Source organism: Desmodus rotundus, chromosome 10, assembly GCF_022682495.2.
Source record: "Desmodus rotundus isolate HL8 chromosome 10, HLdesRot8A.1, whole genome shotgun sequence".
Lineage (NCBI taxonomy): Eukaryota > Metazoa > Chordata > Mammalia > Chiroptera > Phyllostomidae > Desmodus > Desmodus rotundus.
Window position 1 is genome coordinate 51,158,370 of NC_071396.1, and position 15,990 is coordinate 51,174,359.

Genomic DNA, 15,990 nt, shown 5'->3' on the forward strand with positions numbered 1-15,990 from the left:
AAACTTAATTCCTGACAAGTATGCCTTATTTTTAATGATCTGCTTTGTCTTACAATTAAGGTCCAAGAGCTTGGTTAAACTATTATTTGCCTAAGTATAAAAGAAAACTTGAAATGCATTGCAATATTGACATTCTTTAAAATGAGAGACACTGTCAAGTAATTTAATCTAGAGATCAGCCACCAGATTTAAAATGCCCATATATATGTGTGTGTGTTTGGTGTTGTTTGTTTTTCTTTTAAATCACCAAATCTTTTTTTAAGCTACTTTTTATTTGTGCCTCCTATTTATCATGCTGATGTTAGAAGCAGCAGTCATCCAGCCACAGAGGGAGCTAAAGTTAACTAACCAGAACTGTAGAAATCATTATACATGCCTTTGACAACAAAGGAAGTTTATAAGAAAAGCCATGTCGGCTTTTCCTCCACTAGATAAAGATTGGAGGTAGATGAATATTTGCCAAATGGAAAAAACAATAATACAAGTCAGGAAAGACAGACTTTTCCAGCTTCTCAAAAAGCCATGGAGAGTAGAAACCAAAACCAACAGGGAAAATAAAAAACCTTGGAAGTCTCACCTTCTAACTGTCCCATGCAGGGGTTGAAATTTGACTCAAAGTGGAAAATATATCAGTGTGTTTTTTAGGTCTTCATATCTAGAGATGGATAAGTATTCCAGTTTGATTTTTCAGGTAATGGAGAAAGCTGCTAGTAATTTTAACCCCTGCCTAAAGAAGACAGATAATTTCATTTGGGAGCAAATACTTATTGCCTTGAAAAATAGCACTGTAATAGTCTATGAAATTAGTTGTAGAATAACTTCTATCCCTTTTAAACTATGCAAATTATTAAACAAGTGTAAACTAGGACTCAAAGATAGTTGATTATATTGCAATCAGATGGCATTCACAAACTTAACTGGAGCATATACAAATAAAATCTATTAGTCTAAGAGTTTTGTATGCTAACAGAAAAATATAATTTAGCTACCTATTCTAAAAATGGTGAATATTATTAATATTGTATAATAGGACTGGGAAGACTGCCTCCTTTTTTGAAGAGAGATTAAGGATTTTTATAATTGTTTTTCATCAAATTTTAATATTTTTGTCAAATTTTTAGGTATTTAATTTGTAAAACAGTTTGCTTTGTACTGGCATACAGAAAATAGGGTATTGATTTTAAACTTTTTGAAGCCAAGTGATCAAGTACATTTGTAATAAAAGTCAATGGATCTATATCAGTTGTACTCACTGTTTTCATTTCTTATTACTATAGGAATGCTGTACTTTTCTGCAGGAAAACTGAACTGAATTTGGGTGGAAGGGAGGGGAAAAGATAAGTCTGTTGATAATGAGAATCTGAGTGGGTACTATGGCCCAAGCACTTCACGTAATTTTTAAGTCAGTTAAGATTTGGTATATTAAGAAAGATGCTTACATCAATGTTTCTGTTCCTGTTTTTTTATGGAAATTGATGTTTGTGGGGGTTATCTCATTCACTGTGTCTGTGCTTTAACATTTTCATTTGGCACTGTTGAAACTTTCTGAACACACTTTTATGTCATTTGGGGTTATCTGCCAACCATCGTGGACCCCCCATGGGCGTGATTATTTTTATCTCCCTCGATGGTTCACCCTCTGTTCTTCATATTCCCACTGATTTTTAAAATATTACTTACACACACATTCCAGATGATTTTAGAATGGGGGTTTCTGAAATTGTTGCTCTGGTGGCTTTCATAGCTCCACAGTTCATTTTATTATACATGTGAACATATTTTCGTGATTTTTTACCCCCAAAACATAAGATACCAAATCTAATGACTTTTCCTTTTTCAGAGTCTTTTCAATACCAGAATGAGATCCTGCTTTCTAAGTAAAAGGATGCTAAAACAAGCGAATCTTAGCTAAAAACCTAGGTTTGAAACTATTGGTGATAACTTGAGTATAACATTTATTGGTGATTATCCCTAAATTTGAATATCTTAATAATTTGGAAATATATATACTTCCACATGAGGGTAGAATGAATAGAAAAAAATTATTGGAGTTGCTTAAGTAAATAAATATACTGAAATTATTTGTGCAAAGTTGTTAAAGTTTACCTATTTTTAAATCAGACATTCTAATATTTGTTTTTTTTCATTGCAAGTTAACTGAATATAGGCCATTCATAATGAAGTACCCTATAAAACTAAAGTGACCACTACTATTAAAGTTATTGTTTTCACCTGACAGCATTAATTACTATAGAAAATTTATAATTTATTTTTAAGAACATCTGACTTTAATATTTGAAAAGTTATTGATCCTAAAACAAAACCTAAATTCAAGGCCTAAGTCATTTGACAGGCCCTTTTTGAACATAGATTTAATTATTGTGGGCTAAGTGAAGATCATCTAAACTGGCATTAATTAGCAAGAGTCAAGTAGAATTTCTTGATGCAGGAACAACCAGATGAAAAGTGAAAGATGATTGGTTTCAAGCCAACAGTTTGTCATCTTTCAGCTGCTAAACTGATTATCAAGTTTTGATATTGAATAGTCTTAGGCAATTTACATCTTTAGGAAAGTTTGAATGTAGCAAAAGTCACGTGTTAAAAACATTTTTCTTAAAAAGAATTTCATGGCTATTCATTTATTTTTATTTTGTCCCCATATTATGTTTGGTATTTATTTTCTTTTTTTTATCGATATGCTTTGCTTTTGTGGAAAATTGTCTTGTTTGACAGGTAGAAACATGGTGGTGATACTCTATGCAAAATAAAATTACTGGTCAAAAATATTTTACTCATTTTAGAATTGCAAGATTTTTGTATTTTCATGAATATATACTTTGTTTCAATGATTATTAATGATTTGCTTATTAAATTTTTATAGCATTTCATGGGAAAATTTTAAACTAAAGAGTTTAATTTTCTTGATTTAGGATACACTTTAATAATTTAAGAGGCCTCCAAGTTCAAGGACCAAACCTTTATGTTCTAGAATCTTGAGAAACATGGAAATACTCTTGTTAGCATGTGTTTTGGTCTAAACTGGATTAATGCAGAAAGATCCTAAGAGGACTTAAGATGTCCTTATTGTAAACTGGCAGTCAAACTAATGGGACAGGTGACTTATGTATTCACTTTGATTTAGTCTAACAGTAATGGCCATCAGCTAATGAATTATTAGACACATGTTGGGATTGGGTCAAACTCCCATTCACCTGGAGTGGGTTGACAGTTTCCTGTGCAGGTAGTTGTTAGTGGCATGTGACCTACCTCCCTACCAAATACATCTGGCATTTTCTTTCACCCATCTTCCTGTTTGTCTCTCCTTTATTCTTCTTGCTATAGGTCTGCCAGTGGCACTAAAGCTTACCCCCTTGAGAAGGAAGTAAAGAAATTGCTGACACCTACCTTAACAGAGCTAACTGACCCCAGAAACATTTTTTGTATTATGAGGTAATCAGGCAGTTTTTATGACTGGTGTTTGCCCATAGTCTGAAGTTGGTAGTTTGAAAGATAGCAATATTGCTCGTTAAGAAATTTGTAAATTGAAGAGAGTAAGAAGTACGTGTATTTTAGGTAAGTTACTGGGGGCTGAGACTTACTGGTTTGGAAATGAGAGCAGAAAAGGGAGAGCTATTTGATATGTTCGAGTATGGGAGTGTGAGAGGTATATAAGGGAAAGGTTTGGGGGTAAAGTGGGAGAAATTTTTATTGGAGATAGGAAAAGATACTAAGGTAGAGTCTCAAATAAGAGTTGTTGGCTAAGGGCAGTGAAATTGATCTTTGTTAAGGAAATTTCAGTAAAGCCAGAGAAAATGGGTACCTTGTTGGTTATGAGAAAGCTGTTGGCCTGTAGCTAGATGTTATGATAATGATGCATTATACAGACGTGTTTTCAGATGTCGGATTTTTCCTTTTCTAGACAAATTAAGTAGAGTAATTGTAGAATGGCAACTTTTCTGGTCATGGCAAATTGGTACTGGGGACTTACCACTTTTAGAGAAGATAAAATTTCAAACTTTTTCACAGTTATAATTTTTAAACTATCAGGAATATATATCATATGTAATATCTGTTCTCCTGAGCTTATCTTTACTTTTCAAAATGGTCCTTAGATCAAAATCATTTGATTTTGCAGTCCACAGAGATCTACAGTATATTTATTACGCCTTGCTTTTACAGAATCTTGAGCCTTTGGTTCACATGAATTTCCTAGAAGAGGACAATAAACCGGATAAAAATACTAAATTGCAATATTAGGTATCTTTATTTCTTCTATATTTGCAGTCCTAAGAACCATTTAAAATTGTGAACCTTATGAGACCCTCAGAATACTACATTTCTGAAATTAGATAACCCGCTCCCAAACTCGTTTGTATTCTCACCTCTATTACTTTAAAATTGTAGAATTTCCAAGAGTTCAGTGGTGGAAGATAGTAATAATATAATTTAGTACATCTCGGAAGTTCTTATGCCCTTTGTAGAGTGAATTGATTGTGTTTAGATTTCTATTCCCAATCTTCCCAAAGCATTTTAAGTTGTTTAAGATAAAGAATTTCTATAATATTTGTTTTCAAGTGATGTAATTCAAGTATATTTAGATTAACTCATGTTTTCTAGTTTCGTATGGACTTAGTGATTTTGACAGATTACTTTCAAGTTTAATTTTACCCAAATCTGTGTACATTAGTGATAAAATCTCTAAAGATAACTAAATGAGGGGTTTTGATTTTGTATTCGGAAGGTAATTTTTGTCAAGTTTATTAACATCAGAATTGTTTTTATAACATTTTGTAGAGTTAACAGTATAATTTTCACAATTAATTATGTGTCAGATTTGAAATTATAATACAGTTAAAGTCAGTCCAGAGCCTTCTTAAATAGCCCCCACCCTTAGTAATTGTTTCAGAAGAAGTGAATTCCCAAATCCGTGTCAAGAACCAGTGATTTAAATGTCTCTGAAAGGCTTCCGTGAGTCTAGCCAATGGAGATAAATGATAGCCCATTTCCATGCTGCATAGTTGTTAGGGTTTATAAAATTGTCAATATGTAAAAGTGCAAAAGCAGGAAAAACTCTGTAAAATTGCCTATAAATTTTCTAGTTTTCCTTATTTGCACTATTTACCTTTGCACTTGATTTTTTGGAAGTTAAGACTAGTCACTTTCACTTTTGTTTCTAGTCTTTCTGATTTCTTAGTTATGTTTTCAATATCCCACCCAAAGCAAGCTTATATGCAATTAAATATGCTTTATAAATCCAAGAAAATATTTTTTAGTGTTAGCTATGTAGAAAAATTGTTTTGATGAAATTTTTAATATGGGCCTTTATTTGCCAATAAAATCCTTTGTAAATGTGAGCTTTATTAAGCTATTTGAATAGACAAAGTGAAAGCTTAGGATATATATATATATATATGAATGAATATATATATTCTTTGAGATATATATATGTGTGTATGTGTGTGTGTATATGTATATGTGTGTGTATATATATATATATATATATATATATATATGAATGAGTATATATATTCTTTGAGATCCAACTTCCAGCCTAAGGTGGCCTGGTTTTGGAGTGATTTGTTTTCACTCAAGTCAATGAGATTTGAGTCTAGCTGGCTGTTGGCTTAAAAGTCTGGAAGTGAAGTGGGTGGCAAGTGGCACTCCCTCTTTCATGTAGTTTTCCATAATGCTCATAGAGTTTTCTCATGATCTATGTGATATTACTGGTATAGAAATAATTATATTAAATGAATATTCCTTTTTGGAATTCAAGGTTGACTCATTTTTTGAGGGGGGCTTGGCAAGGGATAAGAGACTTTATTTTAACTAGAGACATTCTTGTAACCTCAAGATGTGCTCTAGAAAGAATAAGAGAACAAAAAGTGTACGTGTGAACATATTTTTTGTCTTAGTGAGATTGTGCAACACAGGTTCAGAATTGCAAAAAAAAAAAAAAAGTTGATGGTTTTGTCAATAGAACAGAAATGTTTTGGCTAAAATTATTTTTGTAAGTTATTTAATTATTTCATTTTATATTCCCTTTCCCATAGCCTTTTAGGCGCACTTCATACTTAAACCCAGCAAGTGAGAGGCCTCTCTTTAGATCTGGTTTATTTTTGGAATGCCTGAGTGTGTTTCTGGATTGGGAGGGGTGGGCAGGGGGTAGTATTTTAATTCTTGACATGCTCTCCTCAGCATGTTTTGCTAGTTGTTCTGGATCTTATGTTTGTAAATTTCATTGAAAATTCAGCGATGTATTTGAAATGAGAAAGTCCTCTGACATATAGTGTGGATGTTTGTGGCTGGAACCTTTTGCTTTGTTTTTCATTTGGGTAGAAAGTTAAGTTTCCAGTGTTCAGATTTTAGGCTTACCTAGTAGAATTGTGCCCAGTAGTTGTCTAAATATGGACCAATTTTGGGAAATGAGTTGACAGATTTGTATCTGACTCCAGATACCTTTACTCAAAACCATAAATGAAAGGCTTACATCATTAGAGTTGTCTTAAGTTTTGTGTTGTCAGAACTTTAAATGTGGATGATGATCAACAATTTATATGTATGAATTTCCTTTGGGGAAAGAGAAAAATCCAGTCTCCAAACCTTTTCTAGGAGACTAAATTTATCATATATGGGAAATGAGAAAATTTTTAGAAAGTGGCTTTATTTTTTAATAGAGTTTAATCAGCTTAATTATTTTTCCTAATTTGAAGCACTATTTTCCAAATATGAATAAGGGGAAAAGATTAGCAATTTGGCTCCCCCTTTTTTGAGGCCATTTTTAGTTTTCTGTCCCCATTTCCCAATCCTGGTATAAAATGAATTACGGGTATCCCTCTAAGTACCTGTAACCCTTTTTGGGGGTCATAAATACCTTTGATAATCTGATGAAAGTGATGGACCCTCTCCCCAGAAAAATGCACATGGATAATTTTGCAAACAACCTCAGGGGCATCACACATCTTCTGAAATAGCAAGTTAAGGATCTCTGCTCGAAGTAAACTCTATAGAGAAAATTTTTATGCAATTAATTGATAAAATTAGGAACTAGCTATTGGCCTAAAACATTTCAGATTGGAAATATTGTTAGATGGTGGCCCCTACTAGCAAAATGTGACATTGCAACCAGCTTTGTTAGACATTTTAACATCCAGACAGAAGGAAAAAAGAAGCAAAGTTCTGAGAGCTATTCATAAGGAGTCAGGGCATCTCTAGACATGGGAGCCATTCCTGGTTCAAGGCAGGGTTCAGGGTGCCTGACAGCTTCTAGCAGGGTAGAGTTTGATAAACCACAATGCTCAGGATGCCAAGGGGTTAGCCATTATCTTAACCCCTTCCTCACCAAAAGATTTTAGTTTTGTCTATTGGGAAACAAAATGTCACTAGGGAAAAAAAAAGATTTGCCTTATAACTTTGCTAGAACACATCAGTTTGGTGATATATGGGACACCAGTATTATTTTTGAGCAAGTGTGTAAAACCAAAGTAAATTATTCTCTATGTAGACCATTATTTACTAGTAACATTTCTTTGGATGTGTTAGCTTTGACAATTTTTACCAGTAAATATTGGTTTTATTTAAAACTGGGAATCCAGTTTATAAATAGGATAGCTGTTGTATCTGTCCTTTCCCCCATGTAAAGAATAATTTAGAGATTTATGCATACTTCTTACTTTTCTCTCTCGATGCCATGGAGTGGGGTGGGTGGAGTGGGGGGAGATCTTTGAGTCAACAACTGACAAGATGTCTTCTCCAAATTTAAAAATTGAGAAGCAGCACTTTAAGTGTAACTCTACACCATTTTAGTGCATGTATTAATTTTAATAATGATTTTTGGTGCATGCCTTTGGGCTTATTCAAAAGTGTACAATAGGAAAGTATATTTCCTTTCTTAGAAAGGAGATGTTTTTCTACTTTGCAACATGTGATTACAAAAATCTTCCTCTGTGGGAAGATTAACCATGTATTGAACTACTGAAAAGTATATATTTTTAGATATACAGAAGGAATCTACATGGAGCAGCATTCAGACCTATATAGAAGTCATAGCATTCTGTATAGGACCAAAAATGAAATAACATGAAACACTTAAACAGACTTTGTTGGGTAGAAATACCTTTAGATCTTGCATTGACTTCCAAAAAGAAAATGCCACAGAAGTTTCCTGAAAACTTTTGTTGTTTGAATTTTCTCTGTCAGTGTATTTAGCCCAAATACAACAGTTTTGGGTTTACACATACATTAAGAATCAAAAAAACAAAGCTAACTAAATAGATCAGTCTGGTTTGCCAAATCCAGCTTGACTAAAATAAGTAAACTAATCATTTGCAATATGAAAAACTGTCCAACTCCTCTAAGGTTTTGACAAAATTATCTTGGCTGATGTGGGAAGACTCCCACTTTGATTTTTGACCTGACAGTGAAGATTCATACTTCACCTGATTTCAAACCTGACAGTGTCTGTTTAAGGAGCTATGGTACAGTTTGCTAATTCAATCTCTGATACCTGTTGATTACCTGTGAGATCTAGAGTCCAAAGTAGCCAGCAGCTGTATCCCTGAGTGCTCTGTGCCCATCAGATCTCTAAAGTAGGCAGGGTTGGGACCAGTCACAGTTCAGATGAGTGCCTTCAGGTGCTGTGGACAGCCCCAGCTTCAAGAATTGTATCTGCTTTCTCGGGAGTCATCACTGAACTAATGTCCCACATGGTGTTACTTATTGTAGTTGCTCTCTCTTGGAGGAGGCCCAGAGCACACATCCTAATTGCTTGTGGTACTCAGAGAGGGGGTGCTAACTCTGATGCCCTGGCAAAATTCCAGTTTAGGGATGTGGGTCTTCTTGCATTCTAATTGGAAATGTGCATCGCTTCCCATTTTCCCTGTTGATCTCAATACAAGCCAACCTAGTCTGTTTTTTTGCCCCAGTCCCAAGTCTCTAAGATGCTGGTGTGTATTACATAGGCCAAGTTCATGTCTTATCCTAATTGCATAAGAGTTAAGGAATGGGTGAGTTCGGTCTCAAAGTATCCTGTAGTTGGAGGGTAAACTCTTGTAATGCTTTGGGGATGAAATTGGCCCTCTTTTAGCATAAGTTGGGGAATGTGCTAGCCATAAGGTGTGAGCTGAAACCTATTTTCCCTCTTTTCTTACAGCATTTTGAGAAAATCTGTTGGGTTTTCAGTAGTCAGGGAAGGCCGGAGTTCTGCAGCTTTAAATCTGGGTAACTGAGGCTGGTTTGAGCAAGACTTTGGTTAATTAACTGGGTTCTCAGATGCCACAGACTCCGTGAAAAGTCACCATTATTTTCAATGGTTGTGATAGAAATTCCCCCCAGTAGCCATTATTTTAAGGTTATATTTCAGAGTTGCTTTATTTGAGCTTTTTTGTGTATACACAATCCCAAACTGGAAGAAATTAAAAAAAAAAAAAAAAAGAGGAATCCTGCTGTGAAAGGTATATATTACTCTAGATTTTTCTTACTGTAAATATTGTAAGATTGTAATACTGTCGATATTTTATTAACCAACAAATGTTAATCTATGTGAATTTAGACTTATTTTAAATGTGCTTCTTATTTACTGTGTGTGGTTCCTGTTGCTGACAGTATTAAGTTATATTCTGATGTAAGATTAACTTTATTAAAGAATGTAAACATTAATGTTTCCTTATGGGAAAACAAATAAAGTATAAAGAAGACAATTCTTTTCATTAAAATATACTGTGTATTTACACTTGCTAGACCCAGCACCACTTACAAATTTAGTACATTGTTCAGAATTTTAGTTAACACAGCTGACATGGTTGTGCTCTATTTGAAAGTCTAAAAGTAAGTATTGTTGGAATATAAACAGTTTGTATTTGTCTGCTGTGAATCATCTTGAAATTTCTAATCAAGTTTGTAAAATTTTTATAGTAAAACATTTTAATGACAATTTAAAAATTTATCTTCTTTGAAGAATGGTCAAAACAATATCCTTTCAGAAATAGAATTATTCTTTAATATCTTTCCAAAATGACTTTGGTTAAATGGACCAGATGTATATTAGTTAAAATTTAGGACAAAGTTGTGATATTCTTCTTTGAGTTTACAAGTTAATCCTTATTGGAGATGTGCCAATTATACAGTAGAATATCATTAATTTGCACTGTTTGGGGACCCCATTAAGAATGCTTAATTTTGCCAACTAAGAAGTAAGCAAATGCAATTTAAAAAGTAAATTTGAGCATTCTGTATTAAATATGTGCAGTTACTATCACACGAAGAAGCGCAGTGTGTCAGGCTGTAATATAAACCATACTTGCTGTCATGTTCTCCCATCTCAGTGCTGGGAACTCACCATGTGGAAACCAAGCAAATGTGTTGTGCATCAGCTGGCTTGAGTTTGTTCAATATCAAAGCTGAAACTAGCAAGGTCTGCTGTACTGCTTATTGAAGTATTGTGATTCTTTTAGGCATTGATTCTTACAAAATATATACTGTAACAGTATACTTTGTACAGATTTAAATTTTATTTGAAAAAATGAAATAAAGTAGGCAAAAAATAAAGATGTTTATTTTTCATGTGACTATATAAACAGATCAGTCTTTTGTTTCAGTGCCTTTCCGGGGTGGGGAGGGGGCGGTCTGGTTGCTCTTGGGTTTTGTTTTGTTTTTAATATTTGATAGATGGAAACCATCTTTAGGGCTCAGTGGCAGGTATACGTGCCCGATAATTAATTGGCTACAAGCATTAAGTGTGCTCTGTCACACTGGAAAACTATTTTTTCAAACAAATTTGTTTATTTTTTAAAGATTTTATGTGAATGGCTTCCTCATCTTGCTTCTTGAGTCAGTTTTGAAAATTCTCTGATGGCATGATTTAATCTATCACAATTTGAAGAGAAAAACTTTCCCCAGAGATTATGCCTCTTTTCCAATGGGAGGTTTTTGTTTCCCATTGTTTTAAATTTGAAGTTGGTTTGGGGTAGCGGGAAGGATTACAAAAGAGTATATGATGCCCTGACTGGTGTAACTCGGTGGGTTGGGCGTTGTTCTGCAGACTGAAAGGTTGCCGGTTTGATTCCAGCCAGGGCACGAGCCTGGGTTGTTGGCCAGGTCCCCACTTGGGGGTGTGTGCGAGGCAACTGATCGATGTTTCTCTCACACATTGATCTTTCTCTCTTTCTCCCTCCCTTATCCTCTCTCTAAAAATAAATAAATAGATTAAATCTTTTAAAATTATTTTTTAAGTGAATATGACAGAAGATGAAGAGTATCTTCTGCAGAAAATAGAAGTTGTGCTTGAAAATAAGATCTTTTAAAACTGCTTTTCTAGTGAGTGGAGTGGTAGACAGTGAATAAAGTTACCAATAAAAACGTGGCACAGAAAAAAAAATGTGGCACAGGAATGATCCTTCCGAATAATTTTAATGGGACCTTCTCATAGAAGATTAGATCATATGACCAGGAAGAACCAGCCCAGTTTTGGCCTCTAACTCAAAAATCAGTGGAGGCCTCAGGTGTATGATATTTGCTTGATCTTTAGGAATGGAGTTGAAAGTTTTATTTGTGGCATCCTCCTCATTTTATCTTTTCTGGTGCTTTCACTTACCTTCAGGCTGGATATGGGAAGGCTTGAAACAAGTAATTGCAGGAGTAGGGTTCTTGCAAAAGTTACACTGTGGAAAAAATTTTCAATGTTATTTTAAATGTATATTACAGTGATTATATTCTAAAAACTGATGCATGACCATTGAAGTATCTCACAGTATCACAGTTCCAGGCTTCCCCAGGTGAATCCGAAGAAACTGTTGTTATTTTGGGGGGGGGGGTGGTTCCTGTTAAAATATCCCCTCTTTACCTGGCTAGTAGCTCAGTTGGTTTGAGCATCTCCCGATACGCCAAGGCTGAAGGTTCGATTTCTGGTCAGGGCACATACAAGAAGCAAACAATGAATGCATAAATAAGTGGAACAACAAATTGATCTCTCTCTCTCTCTCTCTCAAATCAATAAATTTTTTAAAAATGTCCCTTCTTCTTAGAGAATAGCAGACTAACTATTGGATTAGCTTCCACATCTGATAGCCACCAACTCCAATTAAAAAATAATGTAGAAACTTTGCTGTATGATAACTTACAGTGTGCCACTGTTTGGGGGAGGTAGGTGGGGTGCTAAGAAACTAGTTTTCCCTGTTTTTCAGTGCCTCTCATTTTGGGGAGCACTCAGAGAACAGGTGGGTACTTCTTGAAGAGGAGACTAGATTCCCCTTTCTGTCCTGGGTCTCTGTCCAAGAGGACTCTCAGTACAGGAGCTTTTGATGGAAATTCTAGCCATTATTTGCAGTTACATATAGGAGGTGAAAAGCCAGAAGACAAGCCCCTTCCTAAGTGTCCTGTGGCCTTAATCTTTTAAAGACTCCAAATACAGGGCTGCAGGGGAATATCCCAGACTTGAAATAGGGTGAGGCTTGTAGGGCCACAGCGACCCCTTAAGTAAAGGAGCCCAGCATGTTCAACAGAACTATTTGTCATTTTTATTTAGCTCTTTTCCTTTCTAAAATGATATAATTGTCAGTATCTTCCTATCCTCACCTCCTGTTGATGTTAACTTTAAGTATGTGGTATGTCATTTATTTTAGCTCTTTTGCATGGTTTTTAGAAATGTCTTTGTTCCCAATTCCAGTAACAACTTTCTAAGCAGACAGGACTTTTTGATTTGGGGAACTGGGTTTTGGACACGGCTCTGTTCATTCAGGATCCAAGTAAAGAGAGATCTCTTTTTCGGGCTTTGACTGCTTTCTAACCTCAAGACCAGCACACGTCACAACTGCTTTCACCTCAGCATTATCCCCCCACCCTTCCTAGAACCTGAGGAGGAGGAGCCATTTTTCCCCCTGGAAATGAGGATTCTACTTTATATTGCAAATCTCCGGAGCATCTCCAATAATGTCATTCCAGTTTCCCTACCAACGTTGGTTTTCATTCATCTTGAGTTGTTCAAATCAGGTCATTTGGCACTTAGGTTGGCAGTGAGAAAATGTCACAGAAACACTCACTGAATGTTGTACTGTTTAAAAGAGCAGGATATCCCCACTGTATAGCCAGCAGGGTTGTCCTGTTAACCCCACCATCCTAAGAATCCTGACCAGCCCTGCGTGCCCAGCTCACACCTCAGACCTTCCCTAGGGAGCAGGAGTTTCTCCGTCAGCCTCCTGGGGAGGTTGGCAGTAGCTCCAACCTAGCTCTGCTTTCTTTCCCTGTCTCTGGCTATGACACCCAGGTGAGTCTGTGTTGCCATCATCCTAAATTTTTCCAAGCCCACCACTTTTTTTTTTAACTAATTTTGGGTGCTTAAAATATGCAGGGCACCAAGCTAAATGTTTTGTCTAGGTTATTTATTTTAATTCTTACCACAACCCTGGGAGGTAGGCACTATTAATTATCCCCATCTTACAGAAAAGGAAACTAAGGGGCAGAGAAATTTAGTAACACCCCCAGGGGTCACACAGAATTCAAGTCATCAGGTCTGGCAGGCTGATACCAAAGCACATCCTTGGTCTCCATCATATCTAGTGTATCGCCTTCCCTATGAGGTTCTGCCTCTTCTTCCCCTAACTTTAGGGTCTCCCTGACTTTGGTGTTGCCTCACCTTAGGATGTACTTAGCTGGATGGCAAAACCAATGTTCTCTGTAGCAAATGAGGACTTCTCTGTATAGGTCAAAAGCCACAATTCCTGTAGTGAAGTTTGAGTTATGAATGAATTCACATTTTCATTTTGCCCCATCCACTTACATGAGGGAATGACGTAGAGCGAGTCTAAAGAAAGCTGGCGAATGGCCCTTGCAGGCCTCGCTGCACTGCTCTTGCTTAAAGCAAGCACTGCCCTGAGCACTGCTCCTGCTTCTTCGTGCCCTCACCACAGTGGCCTGATCAAAGGGCTGTGAGCGGAGCTCTCGAATGATGTCTAGTGGAGTTGTGGGTTTCTTTAATTTCCCCAGATTATATCCCCTAGCAGACACCGTGCCTTCCGTACAGCAGACCTCCTGCCTTGGCCCATTTACTCAGAGGCTCGAAAAGGATCAGGAGGCAGTCTCTAGAACATCTGGGTCCGCCCAGATCTGCTGGGACCAGCCCTGTAGTTTCCAGCTTAGAGTTTTGCCTGGGCTTCTACGTTTCTGAACGCATTTCCCTGCGTCCTCTAAAATGCTATTTCCCAGATGCTTCCTGACCTCTAAGGGGAGGTCCAGAGTCTGTCACTCTCCAGGGGCTTATTCCAAAAATAAAATATGAAATTCCTTGGGATTTAGGGGTGGTTTAAAGGGCTGTGGCATTTGTTAGAACTCTTGTCCATAAAGGGAATATTATCTTTTATACTAAACCCCCTTGTATTTTCGTATCCTTTAATGCAGTGATTCTCAAAGGTGGCCCCTGGACCAAGAACATTAGCATCCCCTTGGAAATCATTAGAAATGTAAATACTTGGATCTCACTCCAGAGTGAACTGAATCAGAGCCTGTTAGAGCCCAGCGATCTTCAGTGTAACAAGCCCTCCGGGTGACTCTGATGCACATTGAAGTGTGAGAACCACTGCTCTCTAAAGGAAAGGTTATCTCTTTTGGAGTCTTAGATTTGAGACTCTGATGAGAGCTTGGGGCCCTCTCACCTGCTTCACAAACCCCCTGAGGTCCAAGTTAAGAATCCCTGCTCTGGCACACAGAGATTGTTCATGCCTCTGTGGCTTCCACCTTCTCAACATGACTTGGAGAAGGGGTGGCCACATACTCCCCGTTGTTCTATCTGTGTGCTGTTGGTTGTCGCTGAAAGTGGGCAGCCCCTGCACCAGACAGCACAGAGACAAGACTTGCTGCTCCCTGTATGTGCTGTAACTATAGCCCTTGGCACTGACACAAAAACCAAATGCTCAGGCATGGGGCACCAGGCCAGGAACCTGGGATCCAATAGAAAAGTGATTCCTTCTCCTGGAGCGAGAGTTCTATGTCAGAGCAGAACTGCTAAAATCTGCTGAACTTCCTGTGACAGTCCTGGCTGGGGCATGTCGACTGCAGCTAAAACTTAGTCAACGGCAAGTCCTGGTTATGCCTGTTGTCCCTGATTAATTGTGTGTAGCATCCCCATTCACTTGCACAAGTATCCTGGTTTGGATGACCAATTTTATGGTCACCCATTTTCTCACCTAACAGCCTCCTCACTGGTCTGTTTAGTGCCCTGCTTGCCCCCTGCAAGCCATTCTTCACACAGCAGCTAGCTTGTAAATGTAGTGATCTGGCCCCTGCCTAATTTTCCACTTTTCTCTCCTTTCTTTCATCATCTTAATTCATTTCTCTGAAGCCATACTGGACATCTTTCTGTATGTGGAATGCACAGAGCCCATTGCTACCTAAGGGTCTTTGGCTTTGCTCTTCCTTGTGCCTGGAATGTATTTCCCTCCAGATCCCCGCACGGCTGGCCCTTTTACATAAACAGGCCCCACCCAGCTTTCATGTTCTTGCTTCAAGGAAGCCTCCTCTGACAACCTCAACTAAAGTGGCCCCTCCAATCACTCTCCCTCACTGCTCTGATTCAGTTTTCTTCCTAGAACTTACCACTGTCCAAAATCGTCTTTTCTGTCTTTTCCTGTTGGTGAGCTAGTGCCGTGAGAGTAGGACTCATTAAGATATCCCCAGTGCCCAGACTGGTCTGACACACAGCAGATACTCAGTGAACATCTGTTAGCTAAATGACTGGGCTCCAGTGATGCCAGGGCATTTCTGGGAGTTAGCTGTGCCTCTGGGGCCGACTTCCTCATCCACCTTGAATGCAAGTACTATCATTCTGTTTCATCTCACCTCTGGTCCACAGGTGGGTAAGACTGGCACTCTGAATATGAGATGATTTTCTCTGCCTGCCGCCAACCCTCCTTTGCTTCCTGTGTCTCCCACCTCTCTATGGGCCTATCCTGTGCACATCCTCTCTGTAGCTATCTCATCTCCAGATGAGGCTCTGGGGAAAGAACA

The 15,990-nt window shown here is 37.3% G+C and overlaps 1 protein-coding gene across 1 annotated transcript; it reads left to right on the forward strand.

Annotated features, from left to right (window-relative positions):
* Nucleotides 1–9,189: 9,189 nt before the first annotated feature.
* IGIP (IgA inducing protein) lies at nucleotides 9,190–10,565 on the forward strand. The gene is given in 2 exon segments (XM_045184012.3): nucleotides 9,190–10,286; nucleotides 10,288–10,565. Coding segments are annotated over 2 exon segments (162 nt in total). The 5' UTR covers nucleotides 9,190–10,235; the 3' UTR covers nucleotides 10,399–10,565.
* The last annotated feature ends 5,425 nt before the right edge of the window (nucleotides 10,566–15,990 follow it).